This window comes from Lates calcarifer, linkage group LG1, assembly GCF_001640805.2.
Source record: "Lates calcarifer isolate ASB-BC8 linkage group LG1, TLL_Latcal_v3, whole genome shotgun sequence".
Taxonomy (NCBI): Eukaryota; Metazoa; Chordata; class Actinopteri; family Centropomidae; genus Lates; species Lates calcarifer.
In genome coordinates, this window is record NC_066833.1 from 14,069,226 (window position 1) to 14,096,732 (window position 27,507).

At 39.0% G+C, this 27,507-nt stretch overlaps 1 protein-coding gene across 1 annotated transcript in view; it reads right to left on the reverse strand.

Moving 5' to 3' along the window:
* Positions 1-27,507, reverse strand: part of LOC108880453 (receptor tyrosine-protein kinase erbB-4-like) — a 261,354-nt gene that overhangs the window by 70,771 nt on the left and 163,076 nt on the right. The window contains 9 exon segments of the mRNA XM_018671982.2: positions 2,202-2,401; positions 4,496-4,586; positions 8,484-8,557; positions 8,805-8,931; positions 9,561-9,674; positions 12,006-12,147; positions 13,196-13,314; positions 17,883-17,948; positions 21,445-21,576. Coding sequence (XP_018527498.1) covers positions 2,202-2,401; positions 4,496-4,586; positions 8,484-8,557; positions 8,805-8,931; positions 9,561-9,674; positions 12,006-12,147; positions 13,196-13,314; positions 17,883-17,948; positions 21,445-21,576 — 1,065 coding nt within the window.

Here is a 27,507-nt window from a genome sequence, read left to right on the forward strand (position 1 = left end):
TTATTCTGGCTGATTAGACCTCTGCTCATATTGAAAATGTATGAAGCTATGCAGGGATTACGTGCTGTCAACTGGACTCTATGTGCTAATATCAATAATAAAGAGAGCCAGGAAAAAGACAGTCAAGAAAAGTCTGCAGGAATCCACCCAGTTCTGAGAGGAGCTCTAATCAGCCAAAATGATTCAAATGACCTGCATGAGTTTACCTTGCGTGTGCAGTGCATGGCTTTTAAAGGGACTATTTGTAGGTTTTCTCTACCACCACACGTGGTTTTGTGCTCGGAGTGGGTGGTGGTGATGGTCACTTGCCAAGAGCTTCAGTCAGAGTTATGTTTAATATACAAGAGGTTGGAATACACCCTCTGAGCAACTCTACTTCTTAAAGGCAGTCTGGACATCACAATCAGAAAGTGACAAGAATGCCAGCTGGGCCAGGGCCAGCTGGTTAACTTTTGTAGAAGAAAGTGGTAGAAAGAGGTGATAGAACTAGAATCAAAACATTGTCAGTCAAACTAATGAAGCATCTTGGATGAGTGTTTACAGTATTTATACAGCCCATTATCAAAAATCACAAATTTGCCTCAAGGGGTTATAAAATCTGTACAGCATACAACACCGTCTGTCCTTAGACCTTTGAATCTGATTAGGAACAACTCCCGAAAAATGGGATTGACTGTAGCGAAAAGTTTTTCAATGTCTTTTAATTATAATTTGTCAAAAAAAACATAAACCATCATTATATCCATAGTTGTGTCCTCTGCCGGCTACTTGTACTTGATGTTGTAAAAACTGGTTGCCTCAGTTTCAGGTTTCGCCAGTTACCTAATCATGTTTCTACATCATTGCAACTACTACAACTATAAATACACAGGCACATGCAGACTCCTTGTCCTCTGTCTTTGCTGTCCCGTAAGGCTGTGAGACCTGCCCTTTTCCAGTCCCTGCTAGGCTCTGTCAAGTGTAGACACACACACACACACACACGCAAACACATACTCCGATGCACACATGCAGAGCCATGTCAAGGAGAGCGGTGTGTGACTCTTGACCCTCACCCAAAGTCTTCAAAGTCACTGAAGTGCATAAGTGTGTGTGTGTGTGTGTGTGTGTGTGTGTGTACGCTGAACACTAAAGAACTGCCCAGGGGAAAGGAGCACATGAACAGTGAAAAGGGGCCAAATCAATAATGCAAATACTGCCTCATTAATGAACATTATACATAAATGAATAATGTTTTAACACTTGTGGCAGTGGTATAATAAAAGCACGCATTTTTAGAGAGACAATTTTTATCTAATCAAATTAGTTATTATCCCACTATTAGCCAAACCTTGCATTCTCTGAATGCTTCTGTTGGTTAATTAGTCTAATTATGGGATTGTTTTTGTAGTTTTGTAGTTTTTTATTGTTTTTATGAGAAATGTATGAGATAACAGCTTCCACTCATATGAAAGACAGATAACAATAGAAAAGTCAAATGTGTTTCTGTTATTGTATGTTCAGGGTATAATTTTTACCTTCTGTAGGAGCACAGTGAAATTACTGTCTAATCCTCATTTTGCATCAGGTCAGCAATCCCAAATTCCACAGTAAATTTCAAACAAATTTCTTCATAATCTTGCAATCTATAACCTATTTATAAAGGTGAACAAGTTTGTCAAACAGGAAACAAGAAAGAGAACTCTCTTGACGACTGATGCTGAATGTGAGGCTAGAATACAAAAATACAGTTCATAACAGCGAGGAACGCTATTAAATAATTTACAGTCATTCAGTGCACTCAGGATATCCTAAATCTTTAGTTTTAGAAATGTTACACATTATATTTTTATTGAGATAACACGCTGAGTTTCAGTCCAGGTATACAACATGTAGTGCAAGATGCTGCATACTGGCTCCATTCAAGCTTGGGAACAAGTATGTTATTGAAGTTAGGGAATGATGCTATATTTGTTATCTATACATATTTTATGTTACAACTTTAGTCAAATGTATAATGATAGAAACTGTTATTATTGTTTCAGGTAACTCCATATAATTCGTGTGGCACGAAAGTGGCAAGAAAATGTCAAACCATGCCCCACTACGACTGTGGGGTACTGCAAACTGTTTTCAATTTCCATTTTTGTTTTGCTTCAGGAAGATATGGGATTTACTGATTTTAGTTTGTGATCTTTGTGTTGATTTTAGTGTGAACTTACAGCAGTCCTGCGGGCTTCGATTGTTGCGGACCAGAACCTTCTGGTTTGCGGCGCGGAACAGTTTTGTCCAGTTGACAGTGTTGTAGTAACAAAGCTGGCTGTTCTCTGCGATGTGGACATTCCCAGCACTGATCTCTCTTAGAGACTGAAGCTGCAGTGATGAGATGCCCTGCTGCTTTAAAACCAGCAGGGAGATCCCACTGACAGAGAAGAATGAATACAGGTGAGACAAAGAGAGGGGAAGCAATAGGAGAAGGGATGAGATGGAACAGGGGGAGGAAAAGAAGAAAAAGGAAGAGGAAAAGGGGAGAAAGGAAAGAGGGAAAATGGATTTATTTCATGATGATGTCCGAGTTGGGGTGGGGGTTGTCTGTAATATTATCAAGTAGCCTATTTATGAAGGTTACATGACTCACATACCCAACTTATCTCATACAAATATATTATGCAAATTATCTTTTTAAGGTAAACATAATGCTGTCTGAAAAAAATCTAATAAAACAAAAAAGATGTTTTTAAAGTAAGGGAAACATCGTGTTCATGTTCAAGGCTAAAAAAAAAAGGTAATACTGACAAATAGAACAAACAAGCTGTGAATCATCAGCGTTAAAAGAAAACCTTTACATATGCATCCTACACTTGAACTTCTTTTCGCTACATTATACATTGTTACATGCGAAATAGTTTCAAAGGAGTGTAGTGTGACTAATATGAGATAGGATTAATGCAACACAGTAACGTAGCAACCAATGCACTGTGCTGGAAAACTAGAACTCGCTTGTGACATCAGCATGGTCAGATAGTGAGGCACACTTTAAGATCCTCATACAATGCAAATAAATGAAATAAACATAGAGGAAACAACTACTTTAGTACTGAAGTGGGGGAACAAGTAGCAATATTCATATATGGACTAAATTTGAATAAATTACCATTATACATCACCAATGAAAGAAGCTCCTTATTAACTCCACCATGGTCTTGTCTTGTCTACAATAATTACACAATAGTCTCATCATTTCAACATGAAATGGTGTGTTGATGCCCTAAATTCTAAATAGCACCTGTAATATCATTGATTTGTCAAACTACAATTAACATACTGCATCAGCCTAATTTATTTAGTTTTTCATTGTTGTCACATCTTTCAATATACTTCAACATTTTTTAAAGATCATTCCACCCTGAGGCCACTTTTCCTTTATTTTGGTCTTCAAAGCCTACCTCCACCCTTTCCAATAAGCCCCGCATGCACAGTTTAAAAATGACAGTTGGCCAGTGGGGTGTCAGAGCCATCACATAGACAGAGGGTATGCAAGATCAAGCATGGGGCAAGGATGGGTGGCAGGCTGTAATTTGTACTGCAGCCTGCTGTTTCCATCTGCAGGTGGATGACATACAAGTGCACGCGTGCACACCCCCATGACATGTGCACACTCAGACACACACAAAGATGCACTGGATCCAACAGTCCACATTCTGCATTTAGCAACACGTATGTTCACTTTGTTTCCATCCAAATGTCACAGCTAATTTTTAGAGCACCTTTGGACAAATCACTAAAAATTAAATGATAAATAGTTTTGCTCTATTGGCTGGATTAAAACAAAATAAGTTGGCTTGCTAAATGTCAAAAGAAAATCATCACAAATGGTGTTTCAGATGCAGTGTTCTTTGGTACCAACTAATGTTAGCCATATTCTCTGACAACTAAAATCATAAACTGTACTTGACAAAATTCAAATGCATATTATTAACCACAGAAACACAACCAGCCAAACACATTGACTATTCACTTGCACAGAATAAATAAACATACAGTGAAACAGAAGCTACATACATGCAATTTGGAAAGGCACTGTTCTCTTTAAGCCTTTAATTTTCACTGCATATTAAACCCTTTGCACTCCTTTCTATTGCAGCATGTTGTTACACATCAAATTAAATCCAAAACTTTAGGTAATGATAACGTTTTACAAAAACATGTAAAAGTTCATCTGATATAGTACAAACTTACTTTGCAAAATAAATATGTTGGTTTGATTGTTCATACTTGTGTGTTTTAGCTTGTTGTGATTTGAGTTACGGCTGTCAAAACATCTTGATTACCAGTAATTTATGTTCCTTCAATTTTAATAACATTGTCCTAGTTTAGTTGGAAGTTTTAGCACATTCTGACCGATTACATTTAAACCATTAATTTTGTTAACTTTTGCCATGAATTGAGCTCTGTTTGAGGCAGTGTTGACAGAGCTATTATACAAGCCAAGGCTATTGTGTTCTAAGGTGTGTACCTGTACAGCGCTCTACCCCCAATAGTCACCAGGTTGGAGAAAACACTCAGGTCTGTCATGTTGTCAGGCCAAGACTGGATGTTCAGAAAGCCTAAATGGGGACAGACACACACACACACACACATAGGCACAGAGGTTTTTAATGACTCACCAGTACTGACAGACTAGAATCAGCTGTCTATCATGTCCTCTATTTCACACAGTGACAAGAATAAAATGAGTAGGGAGAGCTGGCATCTATCTGAAATTAGCAACATGCCAGGGACCACAGTAACCACACCACCTGAGTCTCATCAGAAAGCAGCCAAGCACTTCTTACGCAGAAAAATGTTAAAGGCAGGGCAACTCCACACAGGAGTTTGATGTCAGCTATGATGAGTATAAAGTTTGATATATCAATATATTTGCATTTCCTTTATCTGCCTCCCTACTGTTGAATCATTTAAATGATTAAATGAATAACTGAAAGGATGGCTGTGCTCATTTGGTATTTTCAATAATGGATTCAGAAATATGAAATATTTAGTAGAGGAATGGTAGGCAGGTACAATCCCCAAGCCAATGCCAGAGGACAAACAAGACGGTTGGATGAGGCTATGAGACCAAAGAAAATTGCACAGCAGGTGAAAGGCTACAGAGGTGAGAGATGAGGAAAAACAAAGAAAAAAACGTAAAAACGAAAAAATTACTTCAGCATTAAAAGAAAACACAGAGGCCACAAGCTGTTGTTGTACTGCCTTCATGACAAAGGAAGAAGAGAAGGAGGTGGTGGATTGGTGAGAAAAACCCTGTGGGTGTGATGGGCAGTATGGTGCATTCTCCAATCAATGAACAGTATCTGACTCCATTATATTAAACTGTGTGTTTTCATCTCACAGGATGCATCATTCTGTTTATTCAGAAAGGGAGGGATGGTGGACAGAGAGGGAAGGCTTGTTGACAAGAGAGCAATAACCTTCAACAACACCTTTATCAGTTTGTGGACATTGTTTTGTTTGTTATGTCAGTCCCAGCTGAACAGCATCAAGGTCTGAGCAAATGCTTATTAAGAGTGTTTGATGAGGAAATGAGAGGAAAAAAAGTCAGGTAATTGTGAGAAATCACACACCAGGGTTCACACAAATGGACATGATCTGAATTTGATACACATCCTCACACTAGAGTTATCATTCTTGTGCACAGAGCACAATAGTGAAAGACAAAGAGACTGAAAAAACAGAATAAATTCAACATTATTACAATTTTCTAAAATGGAAAACAATGCTTCTCTGAGACATACAATACTCTTTATCAGGTAATTTACTCATTCAGCTCTTTTCAAAGAGAAGATACAATATGGGTATAATAATGGCTGCCATTATGATTAAATTAAAGGGAATTCATTCTGTTATAAAGCATTATATGATATTTATGCAGAGTCCTGTAATTTAAATCAGGAAAATGGTTGCTTGTAAGTTTAGGATTTGTCCATCTTGTTTATTGCATCACTATCCCTGACTCCGTGGTGTCTAGTTTAAGATGGTGAGGGCCTCTTAGCCCAGAGGCAGCAGTGCTACTAAATCGTTGCCGTTGTACTTGTCGACACTAATTGTCTTAATGACAAAACCTGCAGTGCTGAGGCACCTCACAGCTTTGCCATAGTGCTCTTTCAGGGGGGTGGGGGTACCTCCTAATCAAGGTAACAAGCTACTGCCTGCTGCATACTTGCCTCTGCTAATATAATACTGTGCTAACAGCAGACATACTGTATGTTATACCTGCACAAGGTAGATTCTCAACAGACACCAGATGCATCAGGGAAAAAATACAGGTATATAGATTTGCAGGGTCATAGGTGTAGCCTCATCTTCAGTATCTTCACCTTTTTCTCATCTGGTTTTGTGTATAAAAAGTGAAGTGAGAAGCTTACCTAGGAGTGGTACATGTGCTGCTGAGAGGCACATCAGTGGCACACCAATGCATACAGCAAATGACAGTGTGGAGCCAATTAGAAAAGAAGGCCATGAGCTCACAAGCAAAGGTTAAGAGTGCTTAAGTTGTGATGATTACATTCTGAGTCACAACACTGAAAAACCCACTTATGTTAAATTGCAAGAGCGGCTCAGCTACTCTTTGGGTGCAACCAGGTGATATGTCTTTGAGGGTGTTAAAAAATAGGCAAGAGTCATTGAAGAAAAGGAGGAAAGAAAGGATTGGAGAGGGACAGATGGATGTGCTTTTGTGTAGGATGAGAGCTGTCCTCCTACACAGCTTATTTCAAAGCTAGAGCAATGCTAGTTGTAACCTTGGGGTCATAGAGGCAGGTTGGCTGCCTTTGTCAGAAGTCACGTTCTCTTGACAGCTTGGTGAGATGACAAGCTGAGCTGACACACATCTCTGACTACATAGTCTTTGGCCAATGGTTTGTCCCTATCACCTTCTCTCAAACTGCCATCACTAAGTAGAAGAAAAGGAAAACAGAAACCCTTGGAATTCAAGTTTTTGAATTTGTCTAGGTAAATTTGCATTATTGTTGGTATTCAGATTTTTAACATTAATTCAGTACTAGCTCACATTCTGACACGAATGTGTGATTTACCAGCTAATTAAGCAATTAAGGACTGAAATTGCTAACTAATTGTGTTTTCTGGGCAGATGAGAGTATACAGCCTTTTTAATCTCTCCTACCTAACACTTTGCACATTCAGCCATCCTGATAGGAAATCTCTTAGACCAAGTTCAAACCAGGTTTATCTGATGGTCTCTTACCCATTACAAGATGATACAGATTTGTTAGTATGTTTTGTCTTCTTGTCTTCTTACTGTTTGAGTGTTACATTTGCTACATCTGATTCTTTCTCTGTCTGCCTCTTTTCTTTCTTTCCATTTATCAGATTAATACATGTGAAAACATATTGATCACAACTTATTGGAAAGACAAATAAACCCAAACCAAGCATAAGTAATTTGGTGACCCTCAAATAGGCCTACAAATTAGCTACAACTGCTTTCAGTGGTCAGTTGTTATTATCTGTCAAAAGAAGGTACTAAGCACAGTTAGCTCCCAAAACTGGACTCCTCTTATTACTCTTGAAAAACAGCAAACGTACGTGTTGGTGACACTAAAATCATAGTCAGAATAACTGAGCAGGTAGGAAAACACAAAACAGGCACAGATCAGCTACTACCACCACATTTATCCTGGCACTTAATTCATCGCCCCATAAATTACATTTAAATAATAATTAAAATACAGTATTGACATTTGCTTGCTACCAGTTGTTAAAAAAGGCAGAATATGTAACAAAGATTATAGTATGTATACCAGGGCTTTTTACTACCAAAATAAAAGTAATCCTGCTAGATACAGCCCTAAGTAAATGTGTATTTTTGAAACTGTGACTGGGGTTACTGTTTCATAAGGCAAATGCTTTTGTAAACCCCCTTTATAACTCAAAAATGTCACCAACAATATTTCAACAGTAATATTTTCTCATTTCAAGCGGGACTGTCACATCAGAGATACAAGGTTTCTTTCTGATGGCATTGTCAACTGTCTAAGCTGGAAAGATGACAACATACAGGCAACTAAGAAGTGGTGGTGGCATAGAGGAGCTGGAGGATTAACGATGCGCACCACATGTTCTGGATCTTTTCTTCATGGTGCGTGAAGGGAGAGCTGGGACTGTGGGACTCAAGGCTAGGGACTCCCAGAGGGAGGAGCAGCAGAGACACAGAGGAGATTGAAAGACTCATCTGATATTCATCTTATGCTGCAATATCTGTCCTTGGCATGGACAGTCTCACAGTCTCAGGGGGAAAGGGTGAGCAAATACAGACACAGATACACACACAAGCCTCACATATATGTACACTATATTATTAAAGTGGTATTAAAGTGAAAGAGGAAGAATGAAGGTTAGAGGAATTGTTATTTACTGTATTGTTTATTGTTTATTGATTTGTCTGCATGTGTACAGATACATGATGTACGTGCAATATTACTCACCTGTGATTTCCCGGACAGTGCGGAATACACTGAGTTTTTCTGGGTCCAAAGCTTCAATATTGTGATAGACGTCCCTGTGAATGATTATAGGAAATCAGAATCAGAATTATGACTGATACAGTCACCCTCTTCCACAGTCTTATACAGTATGCCACACTCATACTTGATTCACAGTGTGAATTCACACTGTGAATCAAGTATGTCTTTAATTAAAAGCTACATTCTTTGGACAGGACATTAAATGTAAAAAATGTGATTACAGTTCCACTATTTCACCTCATCTTTTATCATTCTGTTAAATTCAATATTCTTGACTCTCACCCTTTGATTCCAGTAATAAGGAACACCAGGTTGCCATTGATTTTGGTGCAGTTCACAAACTTGTCAATGTTGTTGGAGTCCACTGTCTGAGCAGCCTGAAGGCTGGCTGTACCTATGCCATCGCATGCTGGAATACACAGGGAGACAGCAAAATGCATTAGTATGATTAAATATTTTAATAAAACTGACACGCTAAAACAATGGAGATTTAAAGCTGTATTGTAAAGTACCACTAAATCAATATCAATATTTTTGTATTAACAGTAAAAGTACACAATGAGACCATGGATGATGAAGTATGGCTCATGTCAGTGGCATTTTCTATATTTCTCAAAATAAAACAGCATTTTCTATGAAACCTGTTTTGCAGGTTTTGCCCTTCCTCTGCCATTTCCTTAAACTTGAAATTTTAGCTTTGTTTGCAGTGGAAGAAGAAGCACCTCTTTCCTGTGGTGGTAGTAGAAATATGGCAAAAGACAATCTAGAAAATTGGCTAATTTCAAGCCAAATGTGAACTGGTGGTCCAACATAAGAAACAGTACAGAGGCATGGCTATATACGTGTCTCAGAATTGATGTAGTAATAATTTGTCGTTCAAATGCTACATATAACATTTTCATGGCTTGTCCTATATGATGAGTGATGCATTACCAATTCTTATTTACTTTAACAACTTCATATATATCTAAATTAATGTAAAATTAAATAATTATTGATTGAAGTTATTGCATTTTTGATCACCAATTTGTGGTTTACCTTTGGGGCATATGTCAGTACAAGGAATGCACATTTTTATGCGGTTCTCCTCCACCTCCATCTTGTTACTGGGGCAAGCTCTGACGCAGGAGTTATGGTCCACCACAAAGTTATCTGAAAAACAATTAATTGTAAATGTCAAGTACATATGGCTGCTGTTTTTCACATAAGAACATACAGTACAATAAGTTGCACTTATTGTGATGGATTGTACTTAGCGAGCGGCAGTCTAGATAATCACATACAAAGTGTTTAAAGTCCTTTTCGTAGCCTTTGTCTGACTGATGGCCGCTCAGCTGCACATGAATTTTAGTGAATAAATACATTAACATTTAAAAAACAATTACTAGAACTACCTTAAGTACATGGCTTAAAATGTCCCAAACTGCCACACTATACAATAGGTAAAACAGGTAAAGAAGACATGCCATAATATATTTTATGCTATGCTTTGATCAAGCCAGAAATATGCTCATAACCATGACTTATATTTTTAAAGCTGCAGTTCCATCACAATCAAATTTTAAATGGGTAGACTATACTGCATCTTATGTCCATCTAACAATGATACTGCCTGCAAGATCCTCCCTCACTGCTGGTTGCCCCTTTCACTGATGTTGGAAACAACACAAGGCAGAGGAGTAACACCAAGACTAACAAGAGTGCCAAGAAAAAGAAAAAAATTATGCTGATGTAGACCATCTGTTTCGTTATTACCTTTTACTGGGTTGGTGAATATGGACCATAACCTCAGGCTAGATGTTGTTTCAAGGAAGACAGCTCATTATGATGAATGAATTGGGGTGAGACCTTGACCAAAGGTACACCAGTGAAATGTGTTATAGAATGAATGAGGATTTGTTCTATTCAGTTATTTCTTTGATACTTGTTTGATTGGTGATTTCCACCACTGAAACTTACCCAATATGCTAGCTCTTGTTCATGGAATTGCTAAAATACCGAATCAGCACGGAAGAGAATAAAACTGTCTGTTTGAATATGCAGACAGGTGACAAATTACAGAAAAAAAGTACAGCCACAACATCTGAGATTTTTGATCAATGAATTGGACAGCCCTCTCTACCACCATCATTAAAAGACCAAATGAGGGAATACCCTTTGGAAGAAACGTGTTTCTGTCCCTGTTGTACAAATATACAGAATCAAGGAATCTAAATCAAGGCACAGTAAAGCTATTCTTACTAAGATATATCATATTGGTGTTTCCTGTGGGTATTCTTGAAGTTCTGTATAAAGAGAATTTTTATGTAAGGGTATGGGTTTCAGTCCTGATGATCTTAGTGGCCAGTATGTGGAAATAGAAGGGGACACTACACATGTTGACACTAAAGGAGGCCTTGCCCTATCTATTTATTGTCCATTCATAAGTATAAATAATCCCATTACTAAAGACCAAGACCAAATGCTCTATCCAAATATTCCCACCTTTACTTTCCTTTCCTTTTTTCTCCAAGACCTTGGTATTTGGAAGAAATGAATTTTTGCCATCAATATACACAAAACACACATACATTAATTTCATATAGTGACAGTAATAGGGAGTAAATGCTGGCTTTAAAAGAACACACCACACACACACACACACACACACACACACACTTGAACTTATATACTTGTTAGAACCCTCATTGATATAATGTAATCCCTAACCACTTACCTTAACCTTAACTAAATACCTACCCACAACCTGTGTCCTCAGCTTAATCCAACCTAGTCCTACCCCCAACCTTTCAACCAAATATTAAACCCTAAACAGGCCTTTGTGGGAACCAGTGAGAACCAGCAACAATGTCCTCACTTGGCAAAATGTCCCCATTCCTTGAGTCTACATCTCAAACTGGTCCTCAAAAAGATAGACATAAAAGTGTGCATACAAAGACATTAGGTTCATCTAATCTAATGAAAATGTAAGACAAGATGCAATTATGTATTTATCTTTATTTGCCCTGAAAATGGAATTTATGAAGTAGAGCATTAGTAACCTGTTTGTGCTTTTTTCAAATTTTTCTGTTTAGTGTCTATCACCTAAATATTTTGTTGAACAATGAATGTTTGAAATTTGAAATTTGAATGTGGGAAGAGGATCATGTTCTCTGCACAAGCATTGGATGGTGTTCCCTTGCCACAGGAAACAAAAATTTTTGGTGAAATTTTGGTTTAAATAATTCACTTCAACAATTGTCGTGCTTCTGGTCAAATATTTCATTATGTGGTTCAGCAAACTGTAGCTGTAATTTTTTGGAATGTGTGGGGTTTAGTGTTGGATTTTAAAAACCCCAAATTCAAAGTGAGCTGACAAGTTAATGATTTATTAGAATAACAACCTAAAGGCTATCGTTTACAACTAAAGTAAAGGGTAAGTGAATTCATGTAATCAGTGTAAGGTGAAAGCAGGTGTGTTTGTGTGCAGGTGGTAAGACTTACGTGGACACTTCTTGACACAGAAGGCTCCATAGGTGTACTTTGCCCTGGGGTTGTGTTCCAATTGGAAGGTGGTGGGGTTGTAGACAAATGGCTGGGGGCACTGGGTCACACATGCCCCACTATCATTGAAGTTGGTGCAGGCCTGAAAACACACACACACACACACACACACACACACACACACACACATCACATGCACTGATGGAACAAGTATTTTGATTCTTAACTTTACTTAAAGGGTCATTACACCCATATTAAGTTATGCTTAAGCATCATTAGAAGATGCAGATATAAATTTTACTACACCAGAGTGCCTAGTAGTAACATTACTGAATGGTGCAGACAGATAATAATCTGCATGCACCCAATTAAATCACCGCTGTGATAGTGTGATTTGCCCATACAGGCAGGTACATATTTAATACATAAATATCTTAGACCAGTAGGGGAAAATGTAGACTAAAAGACGTAGATTACACAAATAACTACATATAGAAAGGGCTGAACCAAAATGTTTTGAAAATAAGGAAATGGGACAATTAATTAATTTGATAAGAGACAATTGAGATTTTGCTCTCTCATTTAAAGAGTTGCAATAAATAAAAGATGAAGTGTGAAGAATCAAGAAGAGCAAAAAATAATGAGCAAGAAGTTGCCTGTCCAAAGTCAGGCAGAAGAGCTCCATAAGTGATGGGCACTGAATTACAATCACAGAAATGAGTTTAACATGCAGAGGGATGAAAATAAAACTGATAAAGTACACAGCAAAGAACAGAGATGGAGGAGGGCCTAGCGAAGTCTGTATTTAACGATGACACTCGTGTCAGGAAGAAATGGGAATTAAATGTCATTTAATGATATTTGACATACAAGTGGCATTTTAAGGCAAAAATAAAAATGAGCCTAGAAGGAAGGAAACCCTTAACAACTAGCTTGAAACAAAGGAAATAGGAAGTCACAAATGGACTATCTGACATGTTTGTGAAAAAAAGGAAATGGGAAGTACAGTGTGACCAGGAAATGTTCCTGGGTCTTGTATGATTTTACCACGTCAACAACAGTTCTATTTATATTCTTGTTTTTTTCATAGAATGCTGTAAATCAAATGTGTGTGTGTGTGTGTGTGTGTGTGTGTGTGTGTGTGTCTGTCTGTCTGTCTGCATGTGTGTGTTAAGAGTGTGTTCACTTACAAAGCAGTCTGTGTCCTTTGGTCCATAGCAGCCACCTGCACACTCACGATGGCAGCAGTCACTAACATAGGGACCAAAGCAACGGCCGTCACACTGGTCTGCACACACTGTCTTAGTTACTGCGGAGTGACAGACGTAGACAAGAGGAAGAAGGGGAGGATACGTATATTATATAAAAACTACCATACTAGTGGCAGTTTACAATGGGCGAACAATATCTATGCAGCCTGGAGAACAAGAGTGTCACTGTCTGTTCTGGCAATATATATATATATATATATAGTGTCATGAAGGTAAAGCTAATCAATTGAAATGAATTGGAATAAAATTGTTTTTCTGCCCTGCTATTGTTAAAATGTAAGTATGCCTGTGTTTGTGTATGCATCCATGTGTGGTTAATACAGCTGAAGCTGAAGCATCTCTGCCACCTACTAGCTATCTTCAATCATGTTTTCATCTCCCTGCGTGCTCCTCTGAGGGTCTCTAGGTGGATTAGACAGAAACATAGTGATTCCTATCTGACTCAGTGTACTGTCATCGCTTCATGGAGAACGTCTGTCCACACTTTCCCCATATGTCTGTTGCAGTCAGGAGGCGTATGCCTGTGTGCCTCGCTTCTAGACAGCCATATGTAAATTTGGACTCTGCCATTTCACAGACAAAAACAGATGATAAGAGACACGGCCCAAGTGCATGGAAGGGTATGGGAAGTGTCAGTGGTGGGATTTATATGACAGATAAGGAAAGTAAATTAAAATCTGTTGGGAATGGAACTAATGAAACTAACACAGAAAACAAATGAATAATAAGCTGGGGAAGACACATTTGAAAATATAATGACTATACTACTATAGGTTGTATTTGGCAATTAGATGCAGTAGCTACTATACTGCAACTTAAATCAACAAATCAGCTCTTCATTTGTATTCATTACACTTGACATAATTTGAGTGTTTAAGTCAAACTAAATCAATTTCCAGAGAGAACCAACATGCACTGATATCATTTCGTGCTCCCTTGAATGTTTAAATTCAAGTGAATAAAAAAAAAAAATACTTACATTAAATGGGCATTTCCAATTAGAGCTCATTTGTGGAGCAAACAACCAGTTACAAAGCAATACAAAATAGAATGCAGTTACTGGATATTCAAGTTCATTTTTAAAATCAGGTGTGCTGATAAAGGTAAAGGCAAATTAGCCACAGATGTCATAATTTAGACTGAGACAGTAAGTTGTCACAATACTCATTTCTGAGATAAGTATCAGTGTTCGTGTACAACATTACAAACCCAATGCTGGTGTGTGAATGTGCCTGTATTTGTGTTTGTGTGTGGATACATACAGTGTTTTGATGTGCACTGTGTTCCCCTTTGGGCTTTGCAGTGACGAGATACTATCAAAGTGATGGATACAAGCCACAGACAACCCGCCAAACACACATGCAAATACACACGCACACTTCACCCTACGCCTAACGTACCATCAGTGGCATTCCATTAATGGCGCCTGGGCTAAAATGAAACGGCCTACTTTTCTCAAGACACTTTGTCAAACAAATGACCTTGCCAGCAGAGAGACGCAATGCTGTTGATCAATTTGGCTTTAAACTTCCACTTAAAAAAAAAAGAAGAAACAGTCTGGTGATGACAAATACAAAAGAAATCCATCTCATAAAATATGCCTGGAAGCTTCCATTTGAACAGGCTGTGGACAGCAGCATTAGTCACAGGAACCACTGCCTCTCAGTTTCCATTTACATGAGCTAAAATGTACTTTTACACACCTGGTTTCCAAAAGAACTTCTTAAATAATGATGATTTTTTACATTAGAAACACTCTCTGTACTCAGTGAATTTTTTCTTAGCATCTACACAAGGCATGAAGGCATAAAGTGACCAGTGAACCAAATTTGCTCTGGATAAGTCACAGGCTCTCTGTCTTTTTATGGAGTGTCAGCTTGTCAAAACTCTTTTTCATTTTTCATTTCAACTGAATAGTTATTTCAGAATAAGATTTGGAACAAATGTCTATGTTATATATGTTAGATGTAGAATAAAATGAATAAAATGCCAATACATTTTCCATCTGGTCCTTGTGGGATGATTGTGACTGCATATTCCTCCTCTTGCTTAGCAGCTAACAGAAAAAAATCTGATTTATTATGTGGTATTTCAATCTCACTGTGTTTCTCTTTGCTGCATTTTGGAAGATCTGCTGCTCCTTAGAGCTTTCTTTCAACGTTAGGCAGCAGACACATGCAAAACATAAAGGAAGGGAAAAAGTAAGAGGAGCTCTCTGCATTTCCCAGAGTTTATGTTTTGCTGATCTACTTTGTTACATAATAACACATGGCTATCACTGTGCTGACTGTGGCCTTTTCACTCCCTACAGTAAAGTAAATATTCAGCCCTATCAACTTTCAGCTACATTCTTTTCTATATGCCATATTACAAACAGAGTTATCATATAATCTTTTATGAAATTGAGTCAAATACAAATAAACTGAATTAATGTACACAATTAGCATCTATAGTAGCTGGTGAACACAGTGGAGCATTTAGCTAATGAGTCAGATATATAGAGACCAAAAGAGAGTGAATATTGGACATATATTTGCCTGGTGGCCAAGATAAACTTTAAGAATAGCACTGGCTAAAAGATAAAAGTTAATTTGATTGTTAATGCTGTACAAAAAGGCTCAATTTCTTCCTTGCAGACACTCTGGGCTGAGGTCTGAGAAGAAAGTCACATTAACTCTTGTGGTCAGTTAACATTAGTTTTAGTGTTAAATTGTGGCTTTAAAAAGGACAAATCACAGAAATGGCCTGAATTGCTGTTGGTGATGTTTGTCTGTCTAGTCATCAGCTAGGAAGCTGGCCAGGGGAAAATGAAAAACAAAAAACCTCAAGCTGTCGCAGTAAAAATGAAATGACTTTCCTTTTTTCAGGTTTCATAGTTTAGTCATGTCTCTGGATGGAAGTGTAAACAACAGATGGTTCTTACCTCCAAATACACCTTTTTCGTGGTAGATACTTTGACTTCGCCATAGGGATGTGCACAGGTGCAATTAATGGGCAGGGTGAGCACAGGTGCAATTAATAATGTTAATGAGGCGTATTCCATTCATAGTTGGTGTGCCAGTTGACAGCGGCAAACAGAATACCATTTTAGGGCATCCGTTGTTAAGGACTGTTCTGACAAAGGTCTTCCATATCAGTATTTCCACAATTGTTTGCAAGTGCAGGTGAAAAAAAATCAGGATTTTCAAGCCAAGAGCATCTTTTGTTTTTCTAAATAGCACAAATTTATTGCATATTATTGAGCTAAACTAAAGCAACACTGATCCACCATGTTAGGCTAGCCTTCAGACTGCAGGTAAGTTTTATTCATCATCTACTTCTAGGAAATGGAGATGTGATTTACTTCTCAAATGCATTCACTTTCACCCTGAGGTACTACCAAAAGTTGCTGTTTATTGCTGAATTTCAGACAGTTGAATAAGTATTCATGCAAATGTCACAGAAAGTATCTTTGAAGTCATTTTTCATGTGACATTTTTCCACTTATTCATTCTATGTATTTCAACAAAACAAAATTAAAGGTTGTGGGGAAAAAAAAGGCAGAAGACAGATGAATCTTGACACCCACGTATGTATGAAGATGGAGAAATAGCATGACAACGGCTAAAAAGAGGCAGACAGACAGGGCCACGGCTTGTCGAGGGCTGGTTGGTGACGTGTTGTTAACAGGTCCTGGTCAAACAGTTCATTCCTCATTATCTTAATGAGATCGCGACCGCAGAACAAATAAGATGAGACATGCCAGGGTTGGAAGGCATAGATGAAGTGGTCTGTGCACAGAGTGATGGAAAGAGAGGAGGAAATTGATGGCGAGGGCAGTGCAATCCAACAAGAAAAGGGAGGAGGGCAACAAAGAGATATTTAACGGAAAAAGGAAAAGTAAACGTGAAGGCTTTTTTTGTCTGCATCAATATGTACATGCTGCATTTAAAGTTGGAGTTACAAAGTTTCAGTGTGTGGTATGTAGAAAATCCAAGCATCATTATAAAGCCTCCCTGCTTAAGGGCGGTAAAAGATTGACACAGATGGAGTGATGATGAAACAAAAATGGATAGATGGACATATGAGTTAGCATCTGTGACAGCAGATTGATACATTTTAAGCAAAGGAATGATGAGTTCACACTGTTATATTCCCTGCTTTAAGAAATGCACCACATTTTTGGCAGGTTGTGCTTTTGGTCATTTTAGTTGTCAAAGGCTGAAGGAACCTAAATTACTGGTGTGTCACAGATCCTCCATTGCTCTGTGTGCTCGATGTCAAAGCTTGAATGATAGTTCTCTTTTTTGACACTTGAACATTATATTTTACACCATTCTGAGTGATACTAAGGTTTATGCCAACATTAAACTACTAAATGTAATAGCAGTAGTAGGAGGAGGAGGTGGGGGGAAAAGTACAAGTACTCAAGCACTGCTATCGACAGTTTTTACAAAGCAATGACAAACAACCTCTTGTGTGGTTTAGTTTAAACGATGTGTTGGGACTTAGATTATTATTTTTCTTTTCTTTTCACTCAAGGTTCAAGCCAACTGGTGGTCTGTGGCCTGCAGATTTTATACCTCAATTTTGGTATAAAATCAGCTAATAATAGTAATGTACTTACAACTTTGACACTGGTCCTCCTTCGGTCCCCAGCATCGACCATTACAGGAACGGTGGCACTTTTGACCTGCACACAAGTTCAAGGACAGAGATGATTGCCATATTTCAAATGGTTGCTTCATCATAAAATATGATCAGCCTTCAAAAATCCATATTAGTTGAACCTGAAAATGGGCTAGAGGCACTCAGTTGGAGTCTGCATGCCTTCAAACACTTCACTGGAGCCCAAATTGATCCAAATAGTGGGCAAGGATGCAGGCATTCCTTTGGCTTACTTCAAATACACTGTGTGTGTGTGTGTGTGTGTGTGTGTGTGCACGTGTGTGTGTGTGTGCACGCGTGTGCGTGCAGGCCCTAGTGTGGTGTCTTCTGAGCAACATGATTAAATCTGCTTTAAGTGATGTTATTAAAATACAGTTCAATATAAGCGCATTTAAAGCACTTTGTGAGTGCTTCATAATTATTATGATTAGAATCTGACATAATAAACAAAATCTGCAAGGAATGTAGGCACTTGAACACTTGACAGGATTGGTGTGTAGATAATTATATGTTTGCATGATGATGATGATGATGATGGTGATGATGTTCATTTATCTTTTTAATTTCTTTAATTTAATTATATTTACAAATTGCTTGTAATTTTTCAGCATCGACTTAACCAAAATGTAGTTTTTCAGGTACTGTTATTATTACTAAAGAAAAACAATGAATCTTGCAGTGTTTTAGTAACAACACTTCATTGCCCCTCACTGGTGTGTGCCTCTCTAGTCATAAAAACTTAAATAACCTTGGCACAGGTTGTTTTGTGAGAATAAGACAGTTTTTTTTGTCACTCCACTCTAAACCAGTACAGCACGAAAGCAGAGCACATCACATTGAGATGAAAGCAGTAAAGCAGCAGAAAGCAGCATCAAACCCTCAGAGCTTTTACTAGTGCCTTTCTGGGTTTTTTGGAGGACTTAATTGACTGTCTAGTAATTGACTGCAGGGGAAGTGAGCCTGGGTAACAGCAGAAGTGCTGTCCTCTGTCCATCAGCCTCTTCAGATGAGAGCTATTAGCATCGAGGCTGACTCTATTCCCCACACGAGCCCCTCCATCTCCTGCCCTGCTCCTCTTCCTCGTCCATGCCCCTCTCCACCACACATTTCATCTTTTTCATTCTCACTCCACCGCTCACTGTTTGATCACTCTTCTGTGGTTCTCTTTCACTTAAAATCTACACTGTGCCTCTTTCTTTTTCCAGTACATCCCTTTTGTTGCTCTGTTTCTCCAGTCTGTTTCCCTCAAACTAGCACTTTAACAGTGCTTGAGAAAGGGAGGTCAACAGCCTTGACTGTATGAAAACCAGCATACAAACAGGATAGTAATACGAATGTCAACCAGCCATAAGTGGTTGTCTGACAGTGTCAAACCTCTGCTACACTTAGATACATCTCTGTTCTCCTCTGATCTCGGTGCCCTGTGAAGTCAAGCCAAAGAGTTTTCATTTAGCGTCGAAGGTCTTCACTATCTCCACTTATAAATTCTCAGACACCTAGAATAAACCTGTCCTATCCCTCTTCCTGCACCATAATCTTTTACAGCTTTCTTAAAACAGCTCCTGAAGGATTAAAATGTCGAGAATGCTCCCACACTAGGGCTGGTGTAGGGCAAAAGACTGGGTGTTGTGGTGGGGTGGGGGTTCCAAGTAAATCAACAGGGCATGGAGACCAATAAACACAACAATCGTGGCACAAATAAGTCTCAAGTAATAACGATGTAAAGCTTGTGCCTCCCTAAAGAATGAATTTGAGATTATGTTCTCAACTGTGGATTACAGGTTTGGAGATCCTTGATCTTTTGGACGAGTAAAGGAGTTACATGGGAGTCAGGGTCGATCCAGGGCTAACAGGGCTGTAGGAGGGAGGGTGATTGAGCAGAATATCAATGCTTGGAGCTGTTAATCTGCATCTGAAGCCTTCAGAGAATGATGTGAGAGGAAATCTAAGCACACATGCGGAGACTATCTTTTTGTTTTGTTCCATTGTAATGTCTTTTACTGTGTAATATTGTATTTGTAAACAAATGAGACGAGACAGCTTAAAGAAATACAGGGAAAAAAACATCAGCTTAAAATGTCAAACAGCTTGAGCACTAAATTAATAACCAAAGCAGGGCATGTTAAGAGGTTAAGTTGGTGAATGAATGGAATAAGGTCAGAGGAGGTGACTTAATGCATCTTTACTTCACTGACAACCACCTCGGCCATCATCCTGTACACCTCCTGATAGATTAAGTATGTTTATTTCACCCTAAGAATTCCCCTATTAACTCTTAAGCATTCATTGACATGTCTTCTAGCTGGCTACGGTGGGATTTGACTCTGACGTTAGCGAGCAGTCCTTGTGGATTTTTATGGTGATGAGGATGACAAAATGGGGTCAAGGAGAGATTTTGTGATAACAATGTTTTGCTGCTCACATTTATTGTGAATGGAGCAGGTTAAGTTGAGGTCTCCTTTAGACCAGCACTCTTGTCACAAATTACCAGCTCTTGCTACTTGAAGAAAGGCTTCTTATGATGTTAATAAAATGGCCACAGATATACTTTTTCAAACCTTATTGTGAGTCTGCTCAGAGTCCTGTAAATGTGAGTTCCAAAACACCATCAAGCAGAGCTGGCCATGCTTTCAGATGATAATGTTAAAGCAAATGAGTCATCACATCTGTAGTCTTGAGCTATCCTCATTAGCAGGGTACACCTCCACTACTACCTTTTTGGATGTCAAGTAATAAATAAAATGGCAAGTGGGACAAATTAAGAGGTGCAAAACATTGTCAGTGTTTGGAGAGAAAAAATAATTAGAGCTTGAACTAAGAAACTTAAAGTGATTGGAAAATTTCAAAACCTGTGGGACAGCTATGTACCAGGTGTGTAGATTATGAAAAAAAAAGAGCTGTAGTGACAGTACAGTTCAGAAAAGTTCAAGGTCGGTTAGGTAGAACTAATGTGAAGACCTCCAGGTTATTGGTTTAATCCCCTGACTGGAAAGATAAATCTGGGTAGGGAAACTGAAAGAGCAGTACTTGCTTCCTTCTCATTAACAATGCTGGGGTACTAGTGAGCAAGTCAATTAAAGGGTACAAGGACCACTTTTATACTGTACATCAAATTGTGTTTACAAGCCCACATACAGGGAACTACTGCATATGTGAATGGAAGAGTAGAGAAGCGAATTTAACAGACCTCTGTAGCCCCCTCATCTCTGCTTGAGACTAGCAGCTCAAGGCTACATTAGCCACTGCTGCTTCATTGATTTTTATACTTTTTTCAAACTGTCCTTCATAAGTCCAACAATGCAGAGAAGCACAGTGCTAAATCAGTGCAGTACCCTTTTAAGTCCCATCTGTTCAGTATTGCTGCTCATTGTCCAGTAGATTTCACTTTGGTGGTACTGTGCAGTTTCCAAGTCTAACTGTGTGAGTGTGGAGCAACAGCAACGCCCTCAGTGAAACTTTCCAGTAAATAAAGTTTGAAGTCAAATCAAATCATCTTGTCTTCTACAATTTTAGTTACTTACATGTAACGCTGCTGTTGGTGGGCACCACCACAGGATGGTTCCGCGAGTCTTTGACAATATCTTGCCAGTGGATTGTGTCTGCATGACACAGAAACTTGTTCTGGTCGACATAAACACCTCCACTCAGGATCTCTATGGAGGAGGAGAGAAAGAACAGCACACAGTCAGTACAGATACACACTGGGCTTTCTGGGTACTTAACTGTTTCTGCCTAGAGGATGCATCTAATTCAGCAATCATGCTACCAGGTTCCTGATGTGTTTTTAAATTGCCAGCATTTTCCCCCTATCGTTTTATAATTAACAACTGACATGGCCAGACACTGCATGTTTAACTCAAAATGATTAACACTTAGAGACTAGATCGGATAGGTACTTTGTCCTTTTCTTTCCGTCCAATGAGGGCTGGGCTTTTGGGGGAACAGTGGCCCTGAGACATGCACATTTGATGATGGTGGTTGTTGTGAGAGGCAGCCACGACAAAGCCGTGTCATATTGCTGTTATTACAACCTCTGATCTTTTCCCATTTTGTTGTTTTCTAAACTTTCCTTTCCCACACTGTGAGTAGACAGAATCAATTATACCCCACTGCCATCACAACACTAAGTCCATCTGGGATTTAAGCCCCAGTCAGAGAATGCAGCCTGAACAAGTTTTTAATTTTACATTTCACCAAGGTGGTTAGACAAAAGTCATGCATCTTGCCATCATTATATGCATTGCCTTGTCAAACCAACAACTGTCAGACTTATGGGGAGGACACATACACATGCACGCACAATCTGTTGAATGACTGGATACAGAGGGTGATTCTGATTATTGTTGTGCAGGAGTTTAGAGAATGCTTAATCCTGACTTTAATTTGAGAGAGAAAGAGAGGGAAAGAGAAAGAGAGAGACAAATGAGACACAGAGAGACAAATGGCAGGAAAGAAAGACAGAGTGAAGCCCAGTAGCAGATTTGCATTATTTACAGAGCTTTTGTGTTCTCTATCTCCCTACAAACAGATTACTGACACAGAGCTGAAACTGATGAGACACATAATCATACATACACAGGGCTCCCAGCCAGCACTGTACAGAAACAGCCAAATACAATATCGTCCCACAAAGGCCTGATACTCCTTGGATAATAGGTGGTGGTGGTATTACCTACACAAACCCCCACCCCAACCTCAGCACTCCTTCTCTATCTTTCTGTGTGTGCGGTGGGAGTTGGGGAGAGAAATTAATCCTGCCTCTCACCACAGGAGGGATATCACTCGGCTAGGAGGAGGCCACATCTCAAATTCAAATTGTTTGCACAATGGGATGCTGCTGGCAAAGTAGGGCAATGGACAAACCAACAGACAAAGCAGTTATTACGACAAAAATGCCAGCAGGACATCTCAACCCTGGTTAAGCAAGATACATGTACATCTTCCGGGCATTCACCTTCATCCTGGCTGGTTGGATTGTAATTGGAGTCAAAATATATCGAATTCAGGTGTAAACACATCCAACACACATTTGGCCTCATTTACAACTAGATACAAATGCATTCTCCACATATAACAGATTCTGGATGAAGGTTCCAATGGGCTTTCAAAGTGCTTTCAAATATATACTGCTGTTGTTCTTTTCTTCTTTTTTAAATTAAAAATTGAATGAATGAATTACCACAGCTGTCTGGCTCTGTTCAGGTTCAACACTGCAGGGGTTCTATTGTGATTTGAACACGATCATTTGACCACAATATTTTGACTTGATCATGAGTAAAAAATGCAGCCACATTCTCATTCCTTTTTGACCAATTTGTTGTCTGAGTATACAAATCTCACTAAACAATATACCTTAAAAATCATTGCAGAGACCTTGAATGTGATTATTGTGTAGCTTACGCACTCAGACAAAAGGGGACACTTGCTACTTTAGAATGGCAGACATGCTATATATATATACTGATATTTTTCAAGTGTTTTTCATGGATCTCACCTGCAAATATAAACAGAAGAGTTCAACTTTATAAGCAACAGCTCAGCCACTAAGAGTTTCAGGATTCTTGTGTGTGGCAAACAAGTGAGAGAAAGTGATTCCACTAAATCTAGCTGGACATCAGCAGCATTCACACTCTCAAAACACACGGTATAAACGGACCGAAAAATAAAACATTCTGTTCAACGCTATCACAACAAGTGACCCTTAACTCCATTCAGAAGGCCCCACCAGTCTCTTATACATTCTCACACGTGATGTATGTGGATATGTACTGCACACACAACACACTAATTTGCACTGTGACATGACCAAGTTCAAAACACTGGATAATTAGCTCCTTGCTGGCACTTTTCCCAGCATACTGACAGTAGTTCCAATGGTCTCTGTCATCAAGATATTAATTTACAAACAGATATTACATAATACCTAAAATAACATGCAAAACTCAAGCAGGCTCTGCTTTTATTACAAGTAAATGCTTGGCTTGCACAATTGCTGGGTGTGCACTTGGTGGCCAGGGGGAGATCAATGGTTAAATCCTATTGTTGATTGTTTAGTGGGTAGAGAAAATGTCTTAATTAGTTTGTTCATGTAGCTGCAGCTCATGTTTCCAAACTACTCCCTCCCCTCCCGTCTTGTCCCAAGAGTAATTCCAAACATCTCTGAATGAGTGTATGGCTTCAAAAGGCACAGCAATCTTCAGTATGGGGCTGCATGACCGTTGGAGGAAAGCAATATGAAATTCAGGGAGGCAGAACAAATGTATGCAGGCAATTATTTTGATGGTAAGTGCTTGTTATGATTTTTTTTTTCTTTATTGCAGTGTGGGGATGAGTTTGATTAAGACTGGGAGGCAAATAGCAAACCAATGATCAGAAAAAAGCCATATTAATGAGTTTGTGAGAGTGAATTAATAAGTGTTGTGAGGACTGTTTAATGAAGAAATATGTAGGACAACAGAAGCACTATAACAAAGGGTTGATTTGCTCCAGTGTTGGAGGACTGTGTTATTGAATACCCCCACTAGTGTTTGTTCTTCTGTATAAGATCCATGTGCTGAACTGCTCTCATCAATACATGCAAGAAAACACATTCACACAATATTTAAGCTTCAGTCCCATTGTATACATGAAGTACATCTACATGAAGAGAGAAAGACCAAATAGTCAGCTAGACAACTGTGAGAGATGGACACTGAGATAGTCAGACAATTACAATGGATACACAAGTGTTCAATCAGAAAGACTCTAGCAGTGGGATTGGGCATTGTACCCTGGGCCTCCACTGTACTGTCTCACTGACACTGAGAGTTTCAACTTGGTTTCAGTTCAGCACATCAGCTCAGTGGAACGGAGGGGAGAAACTGTGGGAAAATGAGGACGCACTCTGGGTCAAAGAGGCTAAATGCTGGAGTGCACATCCTGCTGTACACCTCAGCAGCAGTGGAGGGCTGCGGCTGGTGCAAGGTTGCACTTGACAGACAGACTGGCAGAAATGCTGAAGTGAGAGATGAACACACACATACTGTTCACTCGGAGGGCAACATGCTCAAAAAAACATGCATGCACATATACTAACACAATTGTCTCTCATTACTACAGAAGCCTTCAATAGCAATTAAATTACTAGTTTGCTTTATCAGTGGACTGGTGACCAGAATTTGATCATGAATTTGAATCTCTGCAAGAGCAGGGAAATGTGGGTAGGGAATGTATGCACTGCTCTGCCTTCTGTTTGCAACTGCTACTACAAATTGTTTGAGAAAGACACTTTATCAATGAGTATTTTATTAGCAGACAACAGAAAACAGTGTAGTGGGAGGCTCTCAGTTAAAAGGTAAGTGTAGCCATACAATCAGTTTCCCTGGTAAACATCATGAAGCTTTGTCAACTTTTCTGGCATTGTGCAGTTTGTCTAAATTCCAAATAAGCTTGTTAAAAGTTACAGGAGCTTCTGTTTGCTGCTGGTTTATAACATCCCCTCTCCAACTACAGAGTTATGGTGTTGAGTAATTGCTTGAAAAGGGTTTTTGCTGAACATGATGATGATTATGATGACTGTGAAGTTGACCTTTAACCTTTTGAATATAAAATGTCATCATTTTATCCTATTAGACATGTGAAATCTGTCATAATTAGTGTATGAATTCTTGAGCTGTGACCAAAAACATGTTTTGACCTTTGACCTTTAATCACAAAATCACATCAATGTAATGAAATTCACTCCCTATATCGTGTTCACAAGAACAGGATGGATGTGAGGTTACAGTGCCCTTGACCTTTCACATTTGACAACCAAAATCTAATTAGTTCATCCTTGGGTCCAAGTGTACATTTGCGCCAAATTTGAAGAAATTTCCAATGGCATTCCTGAAATATTGCATTCATGAGAATGGGATGGATGGACAGACAAATGGACTGAGTACCCAAAAACATAACATACAAACATAGAAATGTAAAAAGTATCTAAGATATGGTTGCTACTGAAGATTCCAACAACAAATGACTAAAATCAACTTCTTCAGAAAACATTTCCTGTGTAGAATTTTCAGAGGCTGCTCATGTTGCCACACAGCGTTGTGTCAATCACTGTGCCAATCTGAGTTCGTTGGTTGCCGTCAGATCTAAGAACAGCAAACCTCTGCCGTTGCTCTACAAATAGGTGATCTCCCCTCCCACCCATCATTTCCTGCTACTGCACAGTTCCATCATTGCCCTCCAGTCCCCAAAGGAAAGATGTATATTAGATACTAGTGTTTGGATGTCACTCAACCTGTGTAAAAACATTACTTATGTGCTCCAAGGCTCAGGAAAGAAACTTTTAAGGCTCATCTAAGTTACGTCACCAAATCCAACCATTTCTTTTTCTGAGCAACACAGAGTGAATAATATGCACTTTTACGTCTAGAGGGTTTGATGACTGCAATGCTCTCCTATGTGGTCAACCTTTCCAATACATATAAATATAGTAACAAGTCAATTTCAGAGCCATATTAACCAATGAATTCCTTAATAATTAAAAGTCCTATATTGTGAAATGTATATCAGCATGCATCACAAACTTCATCAGCTCTAATCCCATCTCCCATAAGGTCAATGGATGGACCATCTCCCAGAGGAACGGCATGCAATTTTAACACTGTTAACGCAGTCCCCGAGCGAAATGTTGGTACCCACTCAAATGTAATTGCACTTTTATGTGTTTAGCAATTGACCTGAAATGAACAACTGCATTAATTCGACTACATAAAAGCGCTCCACGAGAGGTTCACCAGAGAGAAGGCTGTGCTGGGATTTGACTGTCTCTGAACACACTGTGGTCAGGAGCAGCAGCGTGGGCAGTGTGTGTGTGTGTGTGCGTGTGTGGCATTGTTGGGTTGGCAGAAGAAAGAAAGGAACTGGTAAAGGTTTATGGAAAGAGATGCATTGCAAGACAAAGACAACTGGATGGCACCATGTCGAGAGACTGACCTGAAATTTGAATGAAAGAAAAAGATTGAAGATTAAAGATTGAACAGAAGCAAAGACACAGCCATACATGAGCATATCCTTCATTACGGTGTGTGTCTTCCTGTGTCTCTCCACATATGCCTATCTGCATATGTATGTGGAAGGACTTTACACTTTGAGTACACATTTAATTTTAATATGGTTACTGACATTCATGGCTGAATGGCCGTGGCAGCACACAGCATCACATGCACAGCCCCACATGCACAGTGTCACGTGATTTTTTTTGGGTAGTAATGAACAACCTCTTCCATCTCAATGCAAAGAAGTCTCACTAAGGCCAGGCCATTTCATTAAAACTCCCCCCCCCCCCATCTGGCAGTCAAATGTTTGGGTGGAGCCCCCATATAAAGGCAGTTTGAAATAAGTGACATTGGGATAAATAAATAAATAAATAAGACAGTGGAGAGGGCATAAATCATTTTGAAAGGGGTAAGAGCAGTGAATAAATGGTAACAACAAGCAGAAAAGGACGAGATTAGAGAAATGGCTGTCTTTGAGCAGACAGAAGAGGAAATAACTGCCTGGTTGCACAGCAGTAGCTGGGCATGGGTATAAAAATAAGAAACTAGACATAA